This window comes from Triticum aestivum, chromosome 6D, assembly GCF_018294505.1.
Source record: "Triticum aestivum cultivar Chinese Spring chromosome 6D, IWGSC CS RefSeq v2.1, whole genome shotgun sequence".
Lineage (NCBI taxonomy): Eukaryota > Viridiplantae > Streptophyta > Magnoliopsida > Poales > Poaceae > Triticum > Triticum aestivum.
The window spans coordinates 87,432,580-87,449,642 of NC_057811.1; the positions used below are offsets into that span (position 1 = coordinate 87,432,580).

A 17,063-nucleotide genomic window follows, 5' to 3' on the forward strand; every position below is an offset into this window, starting at 1 on the left:
TACCCAATTCTTTCTTTGGGATAACCTACAAAGTAACATTTGTCTGCTTTGGGATCGAGTTTATTTGGTTGTAAACGCTTTACATACGCATCACAACCCCAAATCTTGAGATGCGACAAATTGGGTTTCTTCATATTCCATAACTCATATGGTGTCGACTCAACAGACTTAGACAGTGCTCTGTTTAGTGTATATATTGTCGTTTCAAGTGCATATCCCCCAAATGATAAAGGTAGATCGGTAAGTGACATCATGGACCTCACCATGTTTAATAAGGTTCGGTTACGCCTCTCAAACACTCCATTTCTCGGCGGAGTTCCGGGAGGAGTGCTAACAAGATGGACATGCAACCGACGTAGAGGCTAATAACCCAGTCAAGCATCCAACCGCGCCTAATGCCGCGCCCGCTGCAGCGCCGTGGGCTAACCGATGTGCAGTCGTACTGTCCTCTACCATAGCCGTGATATCACCCTCCACCACAACCACACATGGGGTCGAGCACGCCACATCTCCGCCGCGTGACTCCTGCACCCGAGTTGCCGCCCTTTGCCATAACATCTCAGAGCGCACCGAAGTGACATGGAGCGACCCGTACGCAACCATGCCATCGCCCTCCGCTCTAGTACCGTCTCCCTCCATTGCAGTTGCGCTCGCGGGTGCCCAATATGCAGCCCATCCCTGGCCGCCCTCTGCAACGCCTTCGCCATCCATTACACACCGCCTCTCGCGCAGTCGCCGCCGCTAGGAGCTGGAGGGTTGCGTCGTCGCCGCCGCTTGGTAGGGTTTGGGGGAATCAGACGGGGAGAGAGACGAGTCGTGTCAGGAGAGAGAGTGCCGGTTCGACCTTTTTTCGTGCAGTATAGACAAGGGCAATTTTGTCCATCTAAAAACATTGACAGTTATTAGACGGTAGAAGTTAATAGAAGTGACGAAAGTTTTACAAGGGGCATAAAATTATATACTTGATGTCAGATATAAGGAAGAAATAAATTTCCAGTGTCAAATCAAATAAAGAAACAAAAGTTAAAACAATGTTATTTAACGGGAGAGGCGTTTTGGCTCCTGAGAGCATATGCTCCCGGATGAATAGTAAATTCAAAAAAATGTACAAAATAGAAATAAGAATTCTATTTTTTGTAGATATTCGTGTTAGTGCCCAACCATGCTTGGCAAATTTCATGGGAAACGGAGCATCAGTGTTTTGTCGGTGAAAAAAACAAAATTGGGATGACATTTGGTCTTCACTTTGTTTTTTTGCACATGCCAAAATGCTTAACCTTTTTGCCTCAAAATTTGCAGTTAACATTTGGACATTTTTTGAAAACTTATTTTTTGGGCCGAATTGAATTTCCATTATCTATTATAAGGAACTTTCTTGTGCTTTTTGTCGCACCACGACAGCGCACGAGCCCACGGGGCCACGGTGCCGCAGCCAATCGAGGATGCCGACCCCACCTGGAAGCGACAGCCCCACCACGTTTTCCAGAACGTCCTCCACCAAGCGCGAACCGACCACACCTCACCCGTCCCGTCCCGTCCCCTCAAACCAACGCACGAGCGAAAACGAAACCCTCTCCAGGATCCCGCGAAGCGAACTCCCCCCTCTCCCCTCTCCCACCGCGCCCCCAAAATCCGATCGGCGGCCACCCCGCCGGCGGCGCCCAATCCGAGCGGCCAGGGGCCGATTCGAGCGAGCCCCGCGAGGAATCCGAGGGATTCGAGGCGGATTTCCTCGGGGGTAGGAAGGATGATGATGGGGTTCATGGGGAAGAGGAAGGAGCTGGAGCAGGTGGTCGACGGCCTCTGCGACTTCTCCCTCTCCGGCCCCGCCGCCAAGTGCCGCCGGCTGGTGAGCGCCCTCGCCGTCCCCCCGCATTCTCTCCCCGTTCTCGCGTGCCTCTGCTTGCTCGAGCTCCCGTCACGCGTCCCCTGCTTGCGCGCAACTGGTTACGCTTCAAGTCGATGCTTCTGGCGCAGTTCATGCTCGGATCTGTCGTTTCAGACTGGTCAATTTTTTTCCAGCTCTGCCGGTTGGCTGAAGTAGCTGCTGGCTGCGTGTGCATGCTGATTGCTAGGTTTGCTACTGGCTAGGTGGAGTACATCTGTTGTATTAGGTGGTGGTTTGGTGCATGCTGGGCGCTATCCAGTATCCACCCTGTAGACTTTTAGTATTAGCTAGTGATTCATGTGTATTGCTAGATGGATACCAGTTTGTGTGGCACTTTGGCCGGTTGTGTTTGATGTTGTGCTTCTACTGTGATTTGAGAAGCATGGTGAATGCGTTGCTTAATTGGTTGTTACTTAGCTTGCATGTACTTCATTTCTGTCATGTCTTAAACAGGTCCGGGCAGGAGTTGCTTGAGGCCACCTGCATGTGGTTTTATGGAGCTTATGTATGATAAATCTAGTGGAGGACTCCTTTGTTTGATGAATAAACCTGCATGTAGTGTCATGCTACTGTATTTTACACAATTACAAACCCAGAGAAGTGAATTAATGTAATGGTTAGATTACCTGGATCGCGTTTCAGTTCATCGCTACACTCACTACCTTTCTATGCTAGTATGCCTACTGTCACGGCCATGGGCGGTGTCAGTGGCTATACATAAAGCAGTTCCATGCATTTGCTTGATCGATTATATATTGTAGAGTTGCAGTCAATGGCATGCTTAGTCTCTGCAGTACCTTGTCTTTACTGCTTTATAGTTAATTTAAGTGACTTTTCTTACTGCCCTTTCAAGATACTTTTGCAATTAACATCATCTTTTATGGCTCAACATATTTCACTGGGATATCTCATTTGATTATATGCAGTTATGGATGTACTTTGACAGCAAGTGTTATTTCTTTATCTGTGCATTTACCAATGCGTGTCCTCTGTTGGTATGAGCTTCAGCATTGTAACGTTTATTGAGATATTCTGCTTAATAAACATATTGTCTCCTTGCATTCAGTTTAATGACCAGTATTAACGGCAAGTAAGTAAGTTACATTAGGAAGTGCATATGCTGATATGCATGTTGCATTTTTTAGTGCTTCTGTATAAATGAGCATTCTTTCACTACTGGATTTATCTGTTGCTGCAAGTATTTTATTCAGACATTTCTTGCAGCTCTTACATTTTGCTGAATAAATGTTGCTTATTATTTGAAGGACCCTGGTCTCCCACCTATTTTGGAAGAAGAACTACCGTGTCCTTCCATCCCATATCAACATCAGATGTTGGGAGAGGAAATCAACAGTGGTATTAACATGCCCATTGTGGAAGATATGATAGAAGGTGCCATGCCATCTCATCTGTCTAGCGAGGACAAGGCACTTGTTATATACAAGCCAGTAAACAAGCCTACCCTCTTTGGTCTCAGTATCGCAAACCCTTCAATCATAGTCAGTTCAGACTTGATACGTGGATTAAAGAGTAAGTCGATTATGATCAAACTTTTATTATATTTGTATTTGTCTTCTTATACATGTTTACTATTTATAATGCTGCAGTACTCACATTGTGCATGTCTAACATGTCCTGGGTATCAAATGTCATGTATAACCGCAGTTATTGTATTAACATTCTGTAAGCATGACGGCAGTGTTACATTCACGCGTTAATAAATAAGTTAGTGAGGATTTGAGGCTAGGTTTTAGATAGAAACCGGAGAAGGTAGAAAAACAGACAAGAGGTGAGGCATGTAGAAGGTGAGCCAGTTGTGTGCTTCTGTTCTGTTCGCTCTCTCTGGCTCTCTCTGATTTCGCTGTGTAGGGGCCAACTCACCACAAAGTCCTCCAAGGCCCTGTTTCGCCGCTCTGTCCCATTACTGTCACACACACAGCCCATAACAGTAAGAAACTGTGGCATAATACTCCAGTGGTGCTATATGCATGTATGCACAGAACTGTAAAGGTCAAAGTGTTTTGTTGCGTCATGTAGCTAGTGCATATGAACATAACTGGATTCCTAAACCAAACATGGTTAAAGGGGGAGGTTCCCTCCATAACTGTACTCTGTTAGGTGGAAATGAGGCACCCTGCGGAGGCTGTGCCTCGAATGCCAGTGGTCGAGCTCACAGGCGTGTGCTCTAGCCAACTGATAACAGCTTGGTCCTCATAACTCTGGATTCCTGTACACATGTTTCCTCCCATGCAGTTTCATCTCATATGCATCGCCTATTATTGGGAGATAAGACGACGGTCAATTCCAAAGAAAACACATTCTGCATGTTGGTACATTCGGGCCCTGTTGCACAGCATGATGTGCTTTATATGGCTTTTCTTTTCTTAGTATTCTCTTGCTAACTTGTTTGTCCCCTGTTGTGCTAGATTTTATCCATTTTGTGTACTGTAGCCATACATGCTTTTCAACAGTTATCTTACTCCTTTAGTTTTTGTTTGGTCTGTTGTCTAAACTTTGAGCATGATTGGGTTGGGTTCCGTTTTCGACAACCTTCCTGTTTGCGAGCCACGTAATATTTGTCTACTTGTCTGTTGATGACATATAACCCCATCATTTTCTTTGTCCTCTCTCAGATCAACCTTTCAATCAGGGGAACTGTCATGGGCTGGAGGACAATTCTCCTGAGCGCAGCAATTGCTTGGCCTTAGTTCCTTGGACGCCACAGCGGATTGCCATGACATCTGATTGGTCCGCATCCCCACCAGAAAGCACACAAAATGCTGAAGAGCCAATGGACGCTGATGAGACAGAAGTTATTTCTATGGACTTTGAGGAAGCGCCTCAAGCAACTCCGAGGGGAATCGACGTGGATAACATTCACCAGTGGCACCAGCACTGCATGGACCCACCATCGCTGCCGAACGCGTCAGCGCCAGTCATGTGGTCGTGGTGACAAATCTGGAGACGTCCCCCCTTAACTGCAGGTTACTTACACACGAAGGATGAAGAAATTCCTATAGCTGCCCCCCACCGGAAGTGTATGTCTACTTTTGATGGATTGAGAAATGATTGCTATGTGCATAATAGCCCCTCTTTAGCGTAGTGCTGATCTTCATCAGTAACGTCAATAGACTTCTGTGTTAGAAACGTCCCTTTTACAGCTACATGACTACATCGTTGGACTTGTGTGTTAGAAACAGCCCTGTTTCCGGCTTACTGTTGGCGCCCCCAATTTAATTTGATCTGGTATTGTTGGTGCAACATGTTAGTGCCCTTTGCAGCTATTCTTGCAAAACTTAGCTTGCATTGTGGTTTTGAGACCACGGAGTATGGCCATGTCTTGATGATGTTAGACAAGTTAATCTATATATGGGACAATGAAGGAGCTCAACTCGTATGTACTCTCTCTGTAAATAAATGCAAGACAGTGATCTAAAACGTCTTATACTGTTTATTTACAGAGGTACTCCCTCCGTCCCATAATATAGGACGTTTTTTGACACTAGCGTAGTGTCCTTAGTCCCAAAATATAGGACGTTTTTTTGACACTAGTGCTGTCAAAAAGCGTCTTACATTATGGGACGGAGGGAGTAGTACATTTCATCAAGCTTGCATTGAAATGCACTTGTGCGTAAATATGAGCAACATGGTTAAATTGACGTCCGCTGACATCTTGATTGCGGAGGTGCCTCTGCACAATCTGATTCCTTGGCCATCGGATGAGCCGTCACACGGAGCGTCAGCGCAAGCCCTTCTCTGCACGCTTCCAGCTCTGCCTGGAATTGCAACTTACGGCAAGCAGGGAACATGATTGCACAAGTGTCATTCTTGTACTACCGGCTGTGCCATCAGTCTCCCCGTATGAACCACATCCAACTTCGCTCACCCTACATCAGAGGTTTTGTCGACCACAGTTAAAACATGTAGGGTGTGTTTGATAGCTTGCATCATTTTCCCCCCTTGCACATGTATCTCATCTGGGACAGCTGAGCGGATGTAGGCTGAAAATCATGTTGTGCATATGGTTTGGTTGCCTTACTGTCTGTTTATATGATAGCACCGATCCCAGCCCCGTGTTTGGTTGCCTGTTCACGGTTGTGCTCATACACTGCATAGTATTTAGTTGCATATACTCGGTTAGGACCGCTTACCTTGTATCCAATGTAGTGAGCTTATCATCACCTTACATACGATCATGCCAATAAAACAACACTACAATCACGACGAACTGGATGATGATGAAGTTTTCGTCCCACACAACACAAACTGTCTAGGAGGCTTGCCTACTTCAATATTGCTCTTCTGCTTAAGCACAAACTTGGAGTAAGCATCATCTCTGTGTAACGAGTCACCCTGAAACCCTCCCTCTGTATACCACATACCGCTTCGCCATCGCAACGTAGGTTAGCTCGAAGGGGTTGATCGGGATGGAAGACTCAAGTTTACCCATGTTCGGCCCCTCACAACGAGGTAAAAGCCTACGTCCTGCTTTGAGTTGTATTGCTTGAGTATCAATTACAAGGGTGCGAAATCGCCTGACCTAGATCTTGATCAATTGTTTCTTGCCCTAACCCGCTGTAGGGTCTCGTCTTTATATACACAGGTCGAGGCCCTGGGCTTACAAGAGTCCAAGCCAGATCACACAACGTGACCAAGTCGGTTTCTAAGTTGCCTTGCCTTGTTAGACAAGTCACCATCGTGGCGGCTGACACCCTCCGGGTCACAATTCTGCCACCAGGTCTTGGGCCTTCAACATGCCCACCTTGTAAGCCGCCACCAGTCTTCATGTTTCATCTTCTTGGACCTACTTGGGCCTTCTTCATGTAGTGTCGCCAACGATGTAACCCGGCCCTTCCTGGGCGGGTCACACCTCGGGGTTATATCCCCAACATTAGGCCCCAGATTGATTTGAACTGGTTCATGTCAATCTCCACTGCTTCAGGTTGGCGAGTCTTCCTGTCAAAGCTTAACCCTGAATAAATCATTGTAACCCACCATGACATCATGCAAAGTGAATCCATAAAAAACCCATGACATCACAATAGATCTTTTTGCATTAATCAGTCGTTCGAGAATCGACGCGCCTGCACCGTTGAGATAATCATGTTACCTCCTCGATTTCCGCGCATGCCATTTCACTATTTCCTTATAAATAGGGATGTGGGCCCCCCTCTTTTCACTTTTACCCCCGCCCCGCTCTCTTCTTCTTCCTTCTTGCATCGTCTGCCGCCGTTGGAGCTCTACCGCCGCCATTCTTCACCGACGACTCCAACTGTGCCGCTGCATCAACCTGACTAGACCAGAGAATCGCGATACACACCCGCTACTCATCAGCATCACCAGGTATTCAACTTTTCCCACTTCCAATCTGCATTAGGTCACTTCTAGTTCGTCGGTGTTCGTCCAAGTTCATCGTAGTTCATCCACCATGTTGCTTAGCTTAATCCAAAATCAATACCAAAGCCATGCTGTAGTAGTTTTGGCCTTTACCTCAAACCGTAGATGCATCCTTTCTTCCTGAGATTCAATCCCGAGCTTACTAGTTCTTCCACTGCCATATTTTAGGTTTAGCAATTATTCTTCATTTTTTGAATCACCATAGATCCAAAATCATAGGTAGAAATCGTGAAACTTGTTTGTCCCATACTTAGGAAAATTTCATCAGTCTCAGATCCATAGATGACCGCCTTGCTACTGTCGTTTAGGCGGCTCAAATAATACCTTATAACCTGTCATAACCAGACCGTCTTAACCACGAACCTGTGATCCACCAGCAAACAACCGGCTTAAACATGAATTTTATAATCATTAGGCGGTTCATCACAAAGATATTAACCCGCCATACTTTATTCTCAGGACGTAGTTCTTAACCTGCTAGCATGACTAAGACTCCCACTTCTTGTGACTGGGTTGCTTCTGAAGTCTCTGAACTTTCTCTCACTGAATATGTTGACATGGGGGTCCTGCCAGCAAAAGATGTCATCCATTGGCAAGTCCCAGGGGTTGAAACTAAACCTCAACCTAAAGAAGGTGAAGTTGTCACTTTTGCAGATCACCTCCTCCGTGGTTTCTCACCACCCGGGTCAAAATTCTTCTGGGATGTTCTCCCTCAAGATATTGGTCCCAACTCTGTTCCCAATATATGTAACTTTCAAGTTTTCTGCGAAGTGTACCTCCAACAAGAGCCTGAGGTTGATCTGTTCAGAGAATATTTCTACCTCAACCGCCAAACTGAGATGACCGATGGACCTAGTCTCGAGCTTGGTGGAATTTCCATTCAGAGGTGACGAGATGTAGTTTTTCCTGCAGCTATATTACCTATTCACCCCAAAGATTGGAACCGCATGTGGTTCTATTGTCAAGACACATCTCTGGTTCATGAAAATCCCCTGCTGAGTTTTCGCCCTTTCCGGCTTAGCCCTACCCATGCACTTCTAGATCGCATCTCTGCTGCAGAACGGGCTAAGTACTCAACCACTTTTTCAAAGATAAGAGCCCTGGAAGCCAATGGCTTGTCTGGAGTAGACCTGGTCCGCTGCTGGGTCTCGTGGAGAATTTTGCCATTGAGCCGGCGCGGCGGCTTAATGTGTGAGTGCACAGGCAACACAACATATCCTCAACGTTATAATAAGACACCCTTGACTGATGAAGAAGCCATTGCTATGGTTAAATCATTACTTGGGGAAACTCTGGAAAATTGTCGTAAAATAGGAGTGAATCCTTTCTACACGCTTAATGCGGCTCCACCTGTAAGTATCTCAGATGAACTTTTTCAACTTACTTGCCTATTTCCTTGTATTGCTTGCTGCTCAACTCATTGCTTATGTATCCAAAGGCCGACTCTCCTTTCTGGACTAACAAACTGCAAGCCGCCGTTGTCGGTGTCAAAACCGGCAGATCTCGGGTAGGGGGTCCCAAGCTGTGTGTCATGGATCGATGGGTCACAGGAGACAGGGGACACGATGTTTACCCAGGTTCGGGCCCTCTTAATGGAGGTAATACCCTACTTCCTGCTTGATCGATCTTGATGAATATAAAGATTACAAGAGTTGATCTACCTCGGGATCATATGTTGTGGTCTAAACCCTAGAGGTATGATGATTGATGTCATAATGATCTAGCATATCCCTATCGACTAGCCCGGCCTCGGCTTATATAATGTACCAGAGGCCTAGGATAACAAGAGTCCTAGTCGAATACATTGGTGGAGAGGAGTCCTTGTCTTGATCATTAAGTCTTGTGGAATACTCCTTGTATGCGGCATGGGCTGCCCGAAGTGTCCCATGAGTAAACCGCCATGGGGGTCCTCGGCCCGATCCACCTGATCGGGAAATGACGTGGTGAGTACCCCCTAGTCCAGGACACCGTCAGTAGCCCCTGAACCGGTCTTCAAGTTGGGGACGCTCCTCGATTCTTCCGAACTGTTCTTCATCTTCGGTCGTCGGTCTTCAAAACTGGTTCAACAAATCTTCTTATCTTCGATCTTGAGGATCGCCGAAGTAAATCCGAAGAGTTTACACGTTGAGTATCCGAGGACCCCCTTTAAGTTATCGACCTTTATCAATGCCTTATTATTTTTACGCCCACCTCGGGTTTGAAGTTGTTCCCGGGCGGCAGTGTTCTCTTGCGTCCGAGCTCCAACGCCGGACTGCATTCGAGGTACCTTTTGCAGCCGAGCACCAACTGTCCGTGTCAAAACCGGCTGATCTCGGGTAGGGAGTCCCGAACTGTGCGTCTAGGATCGATGGTAACAGGAGACGGGGGACACGATGTTTACCCAGGTTCGGGCCCTCTCTATGGAGGTAATACCCTACTTCCTGCTTGATTGATCTTGATGAATATGAGTGTTACAAGAGTTGATCTACCACGAGATCGTAATGGCTAAACCCTAGAAGTCTAGCCTATGTGTATATGGTAATGAATGCCCTATCCGGACTATGCTCTCCGGTTTATATAGACACCAGGGAGATCTAGGGTTACATGGAGTCGGTCACATAAGAAGGAATCTTCACACCTGGTCGCCTAGCTTGCCTAAGGAAAGTCCGATCCGGACACGAGTATAGTCTTCGGCCTTCGTATCTTCATAGCTCCTCAGTCCGGCCCAATGAATAACAGGCCGGACGCCCGAGGACCCCTTAGTCCAGGACTCCCTCAGTAGCCCCTGAACCTGGCTTCAATGACGAGGAGTCCGGCGCGCAGATTGTCTTCGGCATTGCAAGGCGGGTTCCCCTTTTTTCTGAACTCCAAGATAGTCTTCGGATGCGATGATTGTATCCGGACCTGTTATACACCACACACAACCACAGAGAGAATATAATATTTGCACGAATCTAATCTGTTGACAGCTTCTTTACAACACGACATCGCATCTGTCCGGTTATAATTTCAAACCGTTTTTCTTCTACCATCCCACGTTTCGAGACACGGTTGCTATTGGCATGTCTTGTCGAAGCAGAGATCGTGTCCCCTTATTGCGGGATTCTTATCAATGCGGGCATGGGTAACCCAACCGTGCCATTTACACAGCTCTTGGGAATAGGCGAATCTTAAGGTGAGTGAGGAGGCGTTTAATGTTTGCTGCCTTTATAAGAGGATAAGGATTCCCTCTTCCTCTTCACGCTTTCTCTCTGTCTCCGCCTTCCCGATCTCGAGCTCCAGCGCCCAAGTTCTCATCTCCTTTCCACTCAAACAACCATGTCCAGATCCGGTGGTCAGGGCAAGTGGATGGTCTCCTCCGTCAAGGAGGAGGACATTACTGAGCTCCGAGCGGCCGAATATTTGGCGAAGGGAATAGCCCACCGCTTGCCGGCCGAGGGACAAATCGTCCCAACGCCGGAGCCCGACGAGAGGGTAGTATTCCTCCCTCATTTCTTCCTCGGGCTGGGGTTTCCACTCCACCCTTTCGTCCGCGGGCTGATGTATTATTACGGGATAGATTTCCATGATCTGTCCCCGAATTCCTTCCTCAACATATTAGCGTTTATCATCGTGTGCGAGGCCTTCCTCCGCATCCATCCCCACTTCGGGCTATGGCTCAAAGTCTTCAACGTGAAGCCGAAGTTGGTGGACGGCCAGCACGCGGAGTGCGGGGGAGCCATGGTGAGAAAGCTATCCAACGTCTCCTGGCCCAAAGGCACTTTTGTGGAGACAGTAAAGGAATGGCAGAAGCAACGATTCTACATCACAGAACCTCGCGGCACCACCTGGGCCGCGGCTGCCGAATTCCGCTCCGGTGCTCCCATGTGACTCACCTCCTGGGTCGAGAAGAGTCCGGACTGGTGTTCACCTGACGAGCTGATAGAGCTACAGACGCGCGTTCAAAGCATGGTGACCAAGAACGTCAAGCTCGTTGACGTCATCCAGGTGATGCTGGTCCGCCGGATTCTTCCCTGTCAGCGCCGAAGCTGCCCTTTGTGGGAGTTCAATTCGAAGAAGCACCAGACCTTGGTAAGGCTCTTCGAGACTACTCACGAAGGCGGCTGGAAGTTGCTTTTTAAGGGCAACGAGAAGCCACCGGCCACGGATTCAGACCGTGGTCACGATTGTACACACCCCGCCAGTAAGGTATGTTATTTCTGACATATCCCCCACCTCATTGTTTCGAGGGTGACATATGAGCTTTTATTATGGTTCCTTTAGGACTGGGTGGAGAGGGCGAAGCGGATCCAGTGTCCGGCTCCACTGCCCGAAGAACCGGTCATCCCACGCCTAGCGGAGATGCTGGTGCCGGCGCCATACAAGGCGCCGGAGAAGAAGGCCAAGAAGAAGACCAAGGGGGCCAAGAGTGGCCCCCGTCGCAAGGGAACTTCGGACGCGACATCCGAAGACGACGAGGCCCATTCCTCCGTCCCTGAGGACAACGACGAGGAGGAGGAGGAGGAGGAAAACAACCCTCCTCCCGAGGAGAAGAAGAAGAAGAGGGCGGCCTCGGCACATCCGGAGGCGAAAGCGCCCAAAAAGGGGAAGGGCGCCCCAACGGTCAACACCGCGTGGGACGTTGACAGTAGTCCGGAACGGCGCCCCCGCACTAAGCCCCCGGCCGCATCGTAAGTGACAGGGCTCGCTCGTGCGCACATCCAGCCCTTTCTCTCCATTATCTTGATGTAGTTAACTGTACTATTGCAGTCCGGCCCGTGACCTAATCCAGCGATCCTCGTCTGGGGGTTCGTTGGCTCCGTCGGAGATGGCGAGCCAGTCGCCACCGCCTGCTTACTCCCCCGGGGCCAGGGACGAGACCGAAGTGCTGTCCCGGAGGGCCGATCCAAACCGGGGAGGAGCCCAGGACGCTGTCAGGGAGGCGCCACGAGGCGAAGCCTCCACTGCCGGACACATGGAGGAGATGATCCCCATGGAAACTGGCGAAGAGGGCCACATCCAGTTTGGCCCTCAGCCGAATACGATTCCGGAGACCCATATGGCTCCGAAGTCGGGCGAGCAGCCCCCTTTGAAGGAGGGGGGTGCGCCGCTTCCGCCGGTGGTCCCTATCCATCCAGGGGCACCAGACAACCTGATGGAGGCGCTGCGAGGCGCCTCTGTTATGGACGAGCACCATGTCCTTATGGGCGCGGTGATTGAGAAGGTTCAGTCTGCCAAGAGTGGACTGAACGAGGCCTGCAGCAACCTGTTGACAGGTTTCAAGGTAAGTGACATAGAAAGAGAAAAAACCCCTATAGTCAGTAGCCACTGAGACACTGTCCGGCGAGAAGAACCGGACAGAGGATCTATTGTAGGAGACTAACATAGCATGTATGCATAAGCAGGCGTTGCTGTTGGCCGCAACCTCGCATGCTGCCGAAGTCTCTGAATTGAGGCAGAGGCTGGAGCGGACCGAGAACGAGCTCGGCGAGGTTAGGGTTCGGCTCCAGGAGAAGCAAGGTGAATAACGACTTGCTGTATGTTCGGAAAGCGTAGGCGATGTATATTGACTGTAGTGTCGTAATATGTGCAGGAGCCGCGACCGAGGTCGAGGCCCTGAGGAAGGCCCTGGGCGAGGCCGAGGAGAAAGCTGTCCAGCAGCAAGCCGCCCGTAAGAAGCTCGAGGCCCGGGTCAAGGAAATCCAGCAGGAGCTCCAGGATGCGGTGAAAAAATGTGAGACCTTGGAGAATGATGCGTCGGCTCAAGAGGCCGAGCTCACCAAGGCTCGTCAGAGCGCGGAGACCGCACGGAATGAGGCCCAGGCCGCCCTCCAGGAGATCCAGGAGGCCAAGAAGATCACGGCGGGTAAGGCATTTAAGATGCAAAGCAAGTATGCGGAGAAGCAATACCTTTTACTAACCCGGGTTCGGAGTTCCCCAGGGGCTTTTGCGGATCTACCACGCAGCGTATCAGACGCTGCAGAGTTCTACCGAGCCGAAGGAGGAGGTTCTACGGAGAAGCTATTCTGGTCGCAGTACGCGACGCCAGAGCATCCCGTGTCCTTCACCGATCAGCTGAAGCAGCTGGTGGAGCTGCACAGGGTGGCCGAACTAGCCATGAAGGATTTGACAATCCGGCTATGGCCAGCCGAAGCTATGCCCGGCAGCTACTTCGGACTCGTGAGGCGTCTGGTGGAGGCCTGTCCGCGGCTGGACGTCATCAAGCGCTCCGCCTGTATTGAAGGTGCCCGTATGGCCTTCGCTCGCTGCAAGATGTGGTGGGCGAAGATGAACGCTGTTGAAGTTGCCAGCGGGCCGCCGGAGGGCAAGGAGCACCGCACACCCGAGCGATATTTCGCGGATGTCGTAGAGGGGTCTCGACTTGTGGCGGCGCAATGTTCGCAGGACATTGTATTTGAATAAATGTATTCATGTTGCCTTTGCCTTGTATTATGGGAACAAAGCCGGTGTTTGTAAAATAATTTTATTATGCTTTGAATTGTTTCCTCCTGTGCGGCCGTGTTATTTGTAATCTGAGGGTTGGCCAGTCGTCGGCTTCTGCCCTCACGTAGGTAGTACGGAGGTGTTCGGGATGGATTCTAAACAATCTTGATCCAATTATATGGTCCTTTGGAGGAGTTGTTTAGCGCAACGAACAAGGCAATCGGACTGTACGGCTTGAACGCCCTCACTTAGCCATAGGAGTTTTATAATTAAGCAAGTGTGCAGCCCCTGGTCCAGGCCAGGGTGCTGTCAGCATCTGATCGGGAAGTGCCGATCCTTCGCATGACGCGGAAAAAATCTCCAACGATTTTGTAACCCTCGAACAGCTGACCGGCTCTCGCCGTATCACGACAGTCAGTTTTCGGCTTTCTCTACTGAGGTGCTCATCCGGTCAAGGCCAGGGCACAATCACAGTAGTTCTCCCTTTACTACCCTAGCCGATAGAGATGAACATAGGGTAGCAAGCACAGGAGCCGGGCAACCCAACTATTGACCAAAGACATGATTCGGAGCCAATGCATATAATGCTAAATTCGGGGTGCCGAACTTATATATAAGAAGTGTTCGGACTTTGCTGCCGTATTGTGGGGCAATAAGTAGCCCCTGGCGAATATGAAACGTACAGAAGAGTATCGATGCAGCAAATAAGCAGATCGAAATAAAACGAAGTAAGAAGTGAAAACCACAGAAGCTGGGCCACGAACCATTTTTATTATAACTGGATGGATACGTCAAGGCGTATCTTGTACAGGTGGTGCGAGAAGTATCCGGGCTATTTAACATGCCGGAATCAGTAGGGCGCAGCGTGCGGGTCCTGAGAAATAAGTATGAATACCGTCAAGAAGAACGTATAAAGGTTACCCTACACACCTATGCTGCTTGCCTCCGTTGTATGCCAATCCTTCCAAAGGACTCGTGATCAGGCCCGTGGAAAGAGGAACCTGAAACAAGAAAAAGGTAAAAGTACATGTGTCTGGGATCTTTCTGGCCAAACTGTAGATCCCGGGTTATCTTGTGCCTCCGTCGATGTCCATGGAATTTTGAGTGCGTAATTGTGTACGCGTGGTACGAATGCCACTACCTCATTGGAACTGGGACGGAGACCGAATTGCTAGTCGAGCTCTTGACGACCCGCGCCGTCCTGTTGCAGTGAAGTCCAGAACCTCTTAATGATGTCCGAGGGCTCGACAGCCGTACTATGGTGATGCTTGGGAAGGCCGCTCTGTACTTCTGCTGCTAGGGCGGCGGCGTGCTCCTCTGTTCGGAGGGAGCGTTATGTATTGCCATTGACTGTTATGACGCCGCATGGACCGGGCATCTTGAGCTTGAGATAAGCATAGTGTGGCACTGCGTTGAATCTAGCAAACGCGGTTCGTCCGAGCAGTGCGTGATAGCCGCTGCGGAAGGGGACGATATCGAAGATTAACTCTTCGCTTTGGAAGTTGTCCGGAGAACCGAAGACCACCTCCAGCGTGGTTGAGCCCGTACAGCGGGCCTCTACGCCTGGTATGACTCCTTTAAAGGTAGTCTTTGTTGGTTTGATTCGCGAGGGGTTAATGCCCATCTTCCGCACTGTGTCCTGATAAAGCAGGTTGAGGCTGCTACCACCGTCCATCAGGACTCGTGTTAGGTGAAACCCGTCAATAATTGGGTTGAGGACTTGTGTGGCTGAACCGCCATGGCGGATACTAGTTTGGTGATCCCGGCGATCGAAGGTGATCGGGAATGATGACCACGGATTGAATTTTGGGGCGACTGGCTCTACCGCGTAGACGTCCCTAAGTGCTCGCTTACGCTCCCTTTTGGGGATGTGCGTAGCGTATATCACGTTCACTGTTTTGACTTGAGGGGGAAATTTCTTCTGCCCCCCAGTGTTCGGCTGCCGGGGCTCTTCATCCTCATCCTCACTTTGTGATCCCTTTTCCTTGTTTTCGGCATTTAACTTGCCAGCCTGCTTGAAAACCCAACAATCTCTGTTGGTATGATTAGCTTGCTTATCCGGGGTGCCGTGTATCTGGCACGGACGGTCGAGTATGCGGTCCAGGCTGGAAGGTCCTTCATTGTTCCTTTTGTAGGGCTTCTTCCGTTGGCCGGACTTGGAGCCAGTGAATCCGGCATTGACCGTGGTGTCATCGGTGTTGTTGCCATTGCTTCGGCGTTTGTGTTTATTGCGCCGGAGCTTGCTAGTGCTATTCTTGGCCTCGGAGGGGCCTGTCTCGCTGGCTGTGTTGTTACTACGGGCCAGCCAACTGTCCTCTCCCGCGCAAAAGCGGGTCATGAGTGCCGTGAGGGCTGCCATGGACTTCGGCTTTTCTTGGCCGAGGTGGCGTGCTAGCCATTCGTCACGGATGCTGTGTTTGAAGGCTGCTAAGGCCTTGGCATCCGGACAGTCAACGATCTAGTTCTTTTTCGTTAGGAACCTAGTCTAGAATTTTCTGGCTGATTCTCCAGGTTGTTGAACTATGTGGCTTAAGTCATCAGCGTCTGGTGGCCGGACATAGGTTCCTTGGAAGTTGTCCAGGAAAGCTTCTTCCAAGTCCTCCCAGCTGCCGATAGAATTTTCAGGCAGGCTGTTAAGCCAGTGCTGAGCTGGCCCTTTGAGCTGTAGTGGGAGGTATTTAATGGCGTGGAGGTCATCTCCTCGAGCCATATGGATATGGAGAATGAAATCCTCGATCCATACTGCGGGATCGGTTGTGCCGTCGTATGATTCGATGTTGACAGGCTTGCACCCCTCGGGGAATTCGTGATCCAGTACTTCATCTGTGAAGCAGAGAGGGTGTGCGGCGCCTCTATATCGGGCCGCGTCGTGGCGTAGCTCTGATGGAGTCCGTTTGCGGTATTCGGCCCGGGCGTGGTTAGATTTATCACGTCCGAATAGGTAGCCGTCGTCGTGCCTCGAGGCGCGCCCTTGCGATCCGTAGATCGATCTTGTATGTCCTGCTCTATCATCCAGGATCTGCCGAAGGTCGTATGTGTGACCTCTAACTCTTTCGTCTCTGTTTTTACGAGGCGGTGGGGCAGGCTGCTGTTCGGCCTGAGTTGCCACTTTATCCCGGCCACGGGATGGCCGGTCGGCCGCCCTTTCTCGACCGCGTGGTGGTCGTTCAGCATTACACGAGGGAGATGTGCGCTCCGGTGCTTCCTCATCGAATTGAGGTAGCAATCTGCGTTTCGGGTAGCTCTTGGCTGGGCGCCTGGGGCCGTATTTTTCGGCTGTCAGGACATTAGTCCATCTGTCGACGAGCAGATCTTGTTCGGCTTGAAGCTGCTGCTGTTTCTTTTTCAGGCTCTTTGTAGTGGCTATGAGCTGAAG

General features: G+C 49.9%; 1 protein-coding gene across 1 annotated transcript; it reads left to right on the forward strand.

Moving 5' to 3' along the window:
* The first annotated feature begins 1,523 nt into the window (after positions 1 to 1,523).
* On the forward strand, positions 1,524 to 5,266 carry LOC123143754 (uncharacterized). Its single transcript, XM_044562727.1, has 3 exons — positions 1,524 to 1,849; positions 3,154 to 3,418; positions 4,522 to 5,266. The coding sequence occupies exons 1-3, from the start codon at positions 1,748 to 1,750 to the stop codon at positions 4,839 to 4,841; spliced, it is 687 nt and encodes a 228-aa protein (XP_044418662.1). The 5' UTR covers positions 1,524 to 1,747; the 3' UTR covers positions 4,842 to 5,266.
* The last annotated feature ends 11,797 nt before the right edge of the window (positions 5,267 to 17,063 follow it).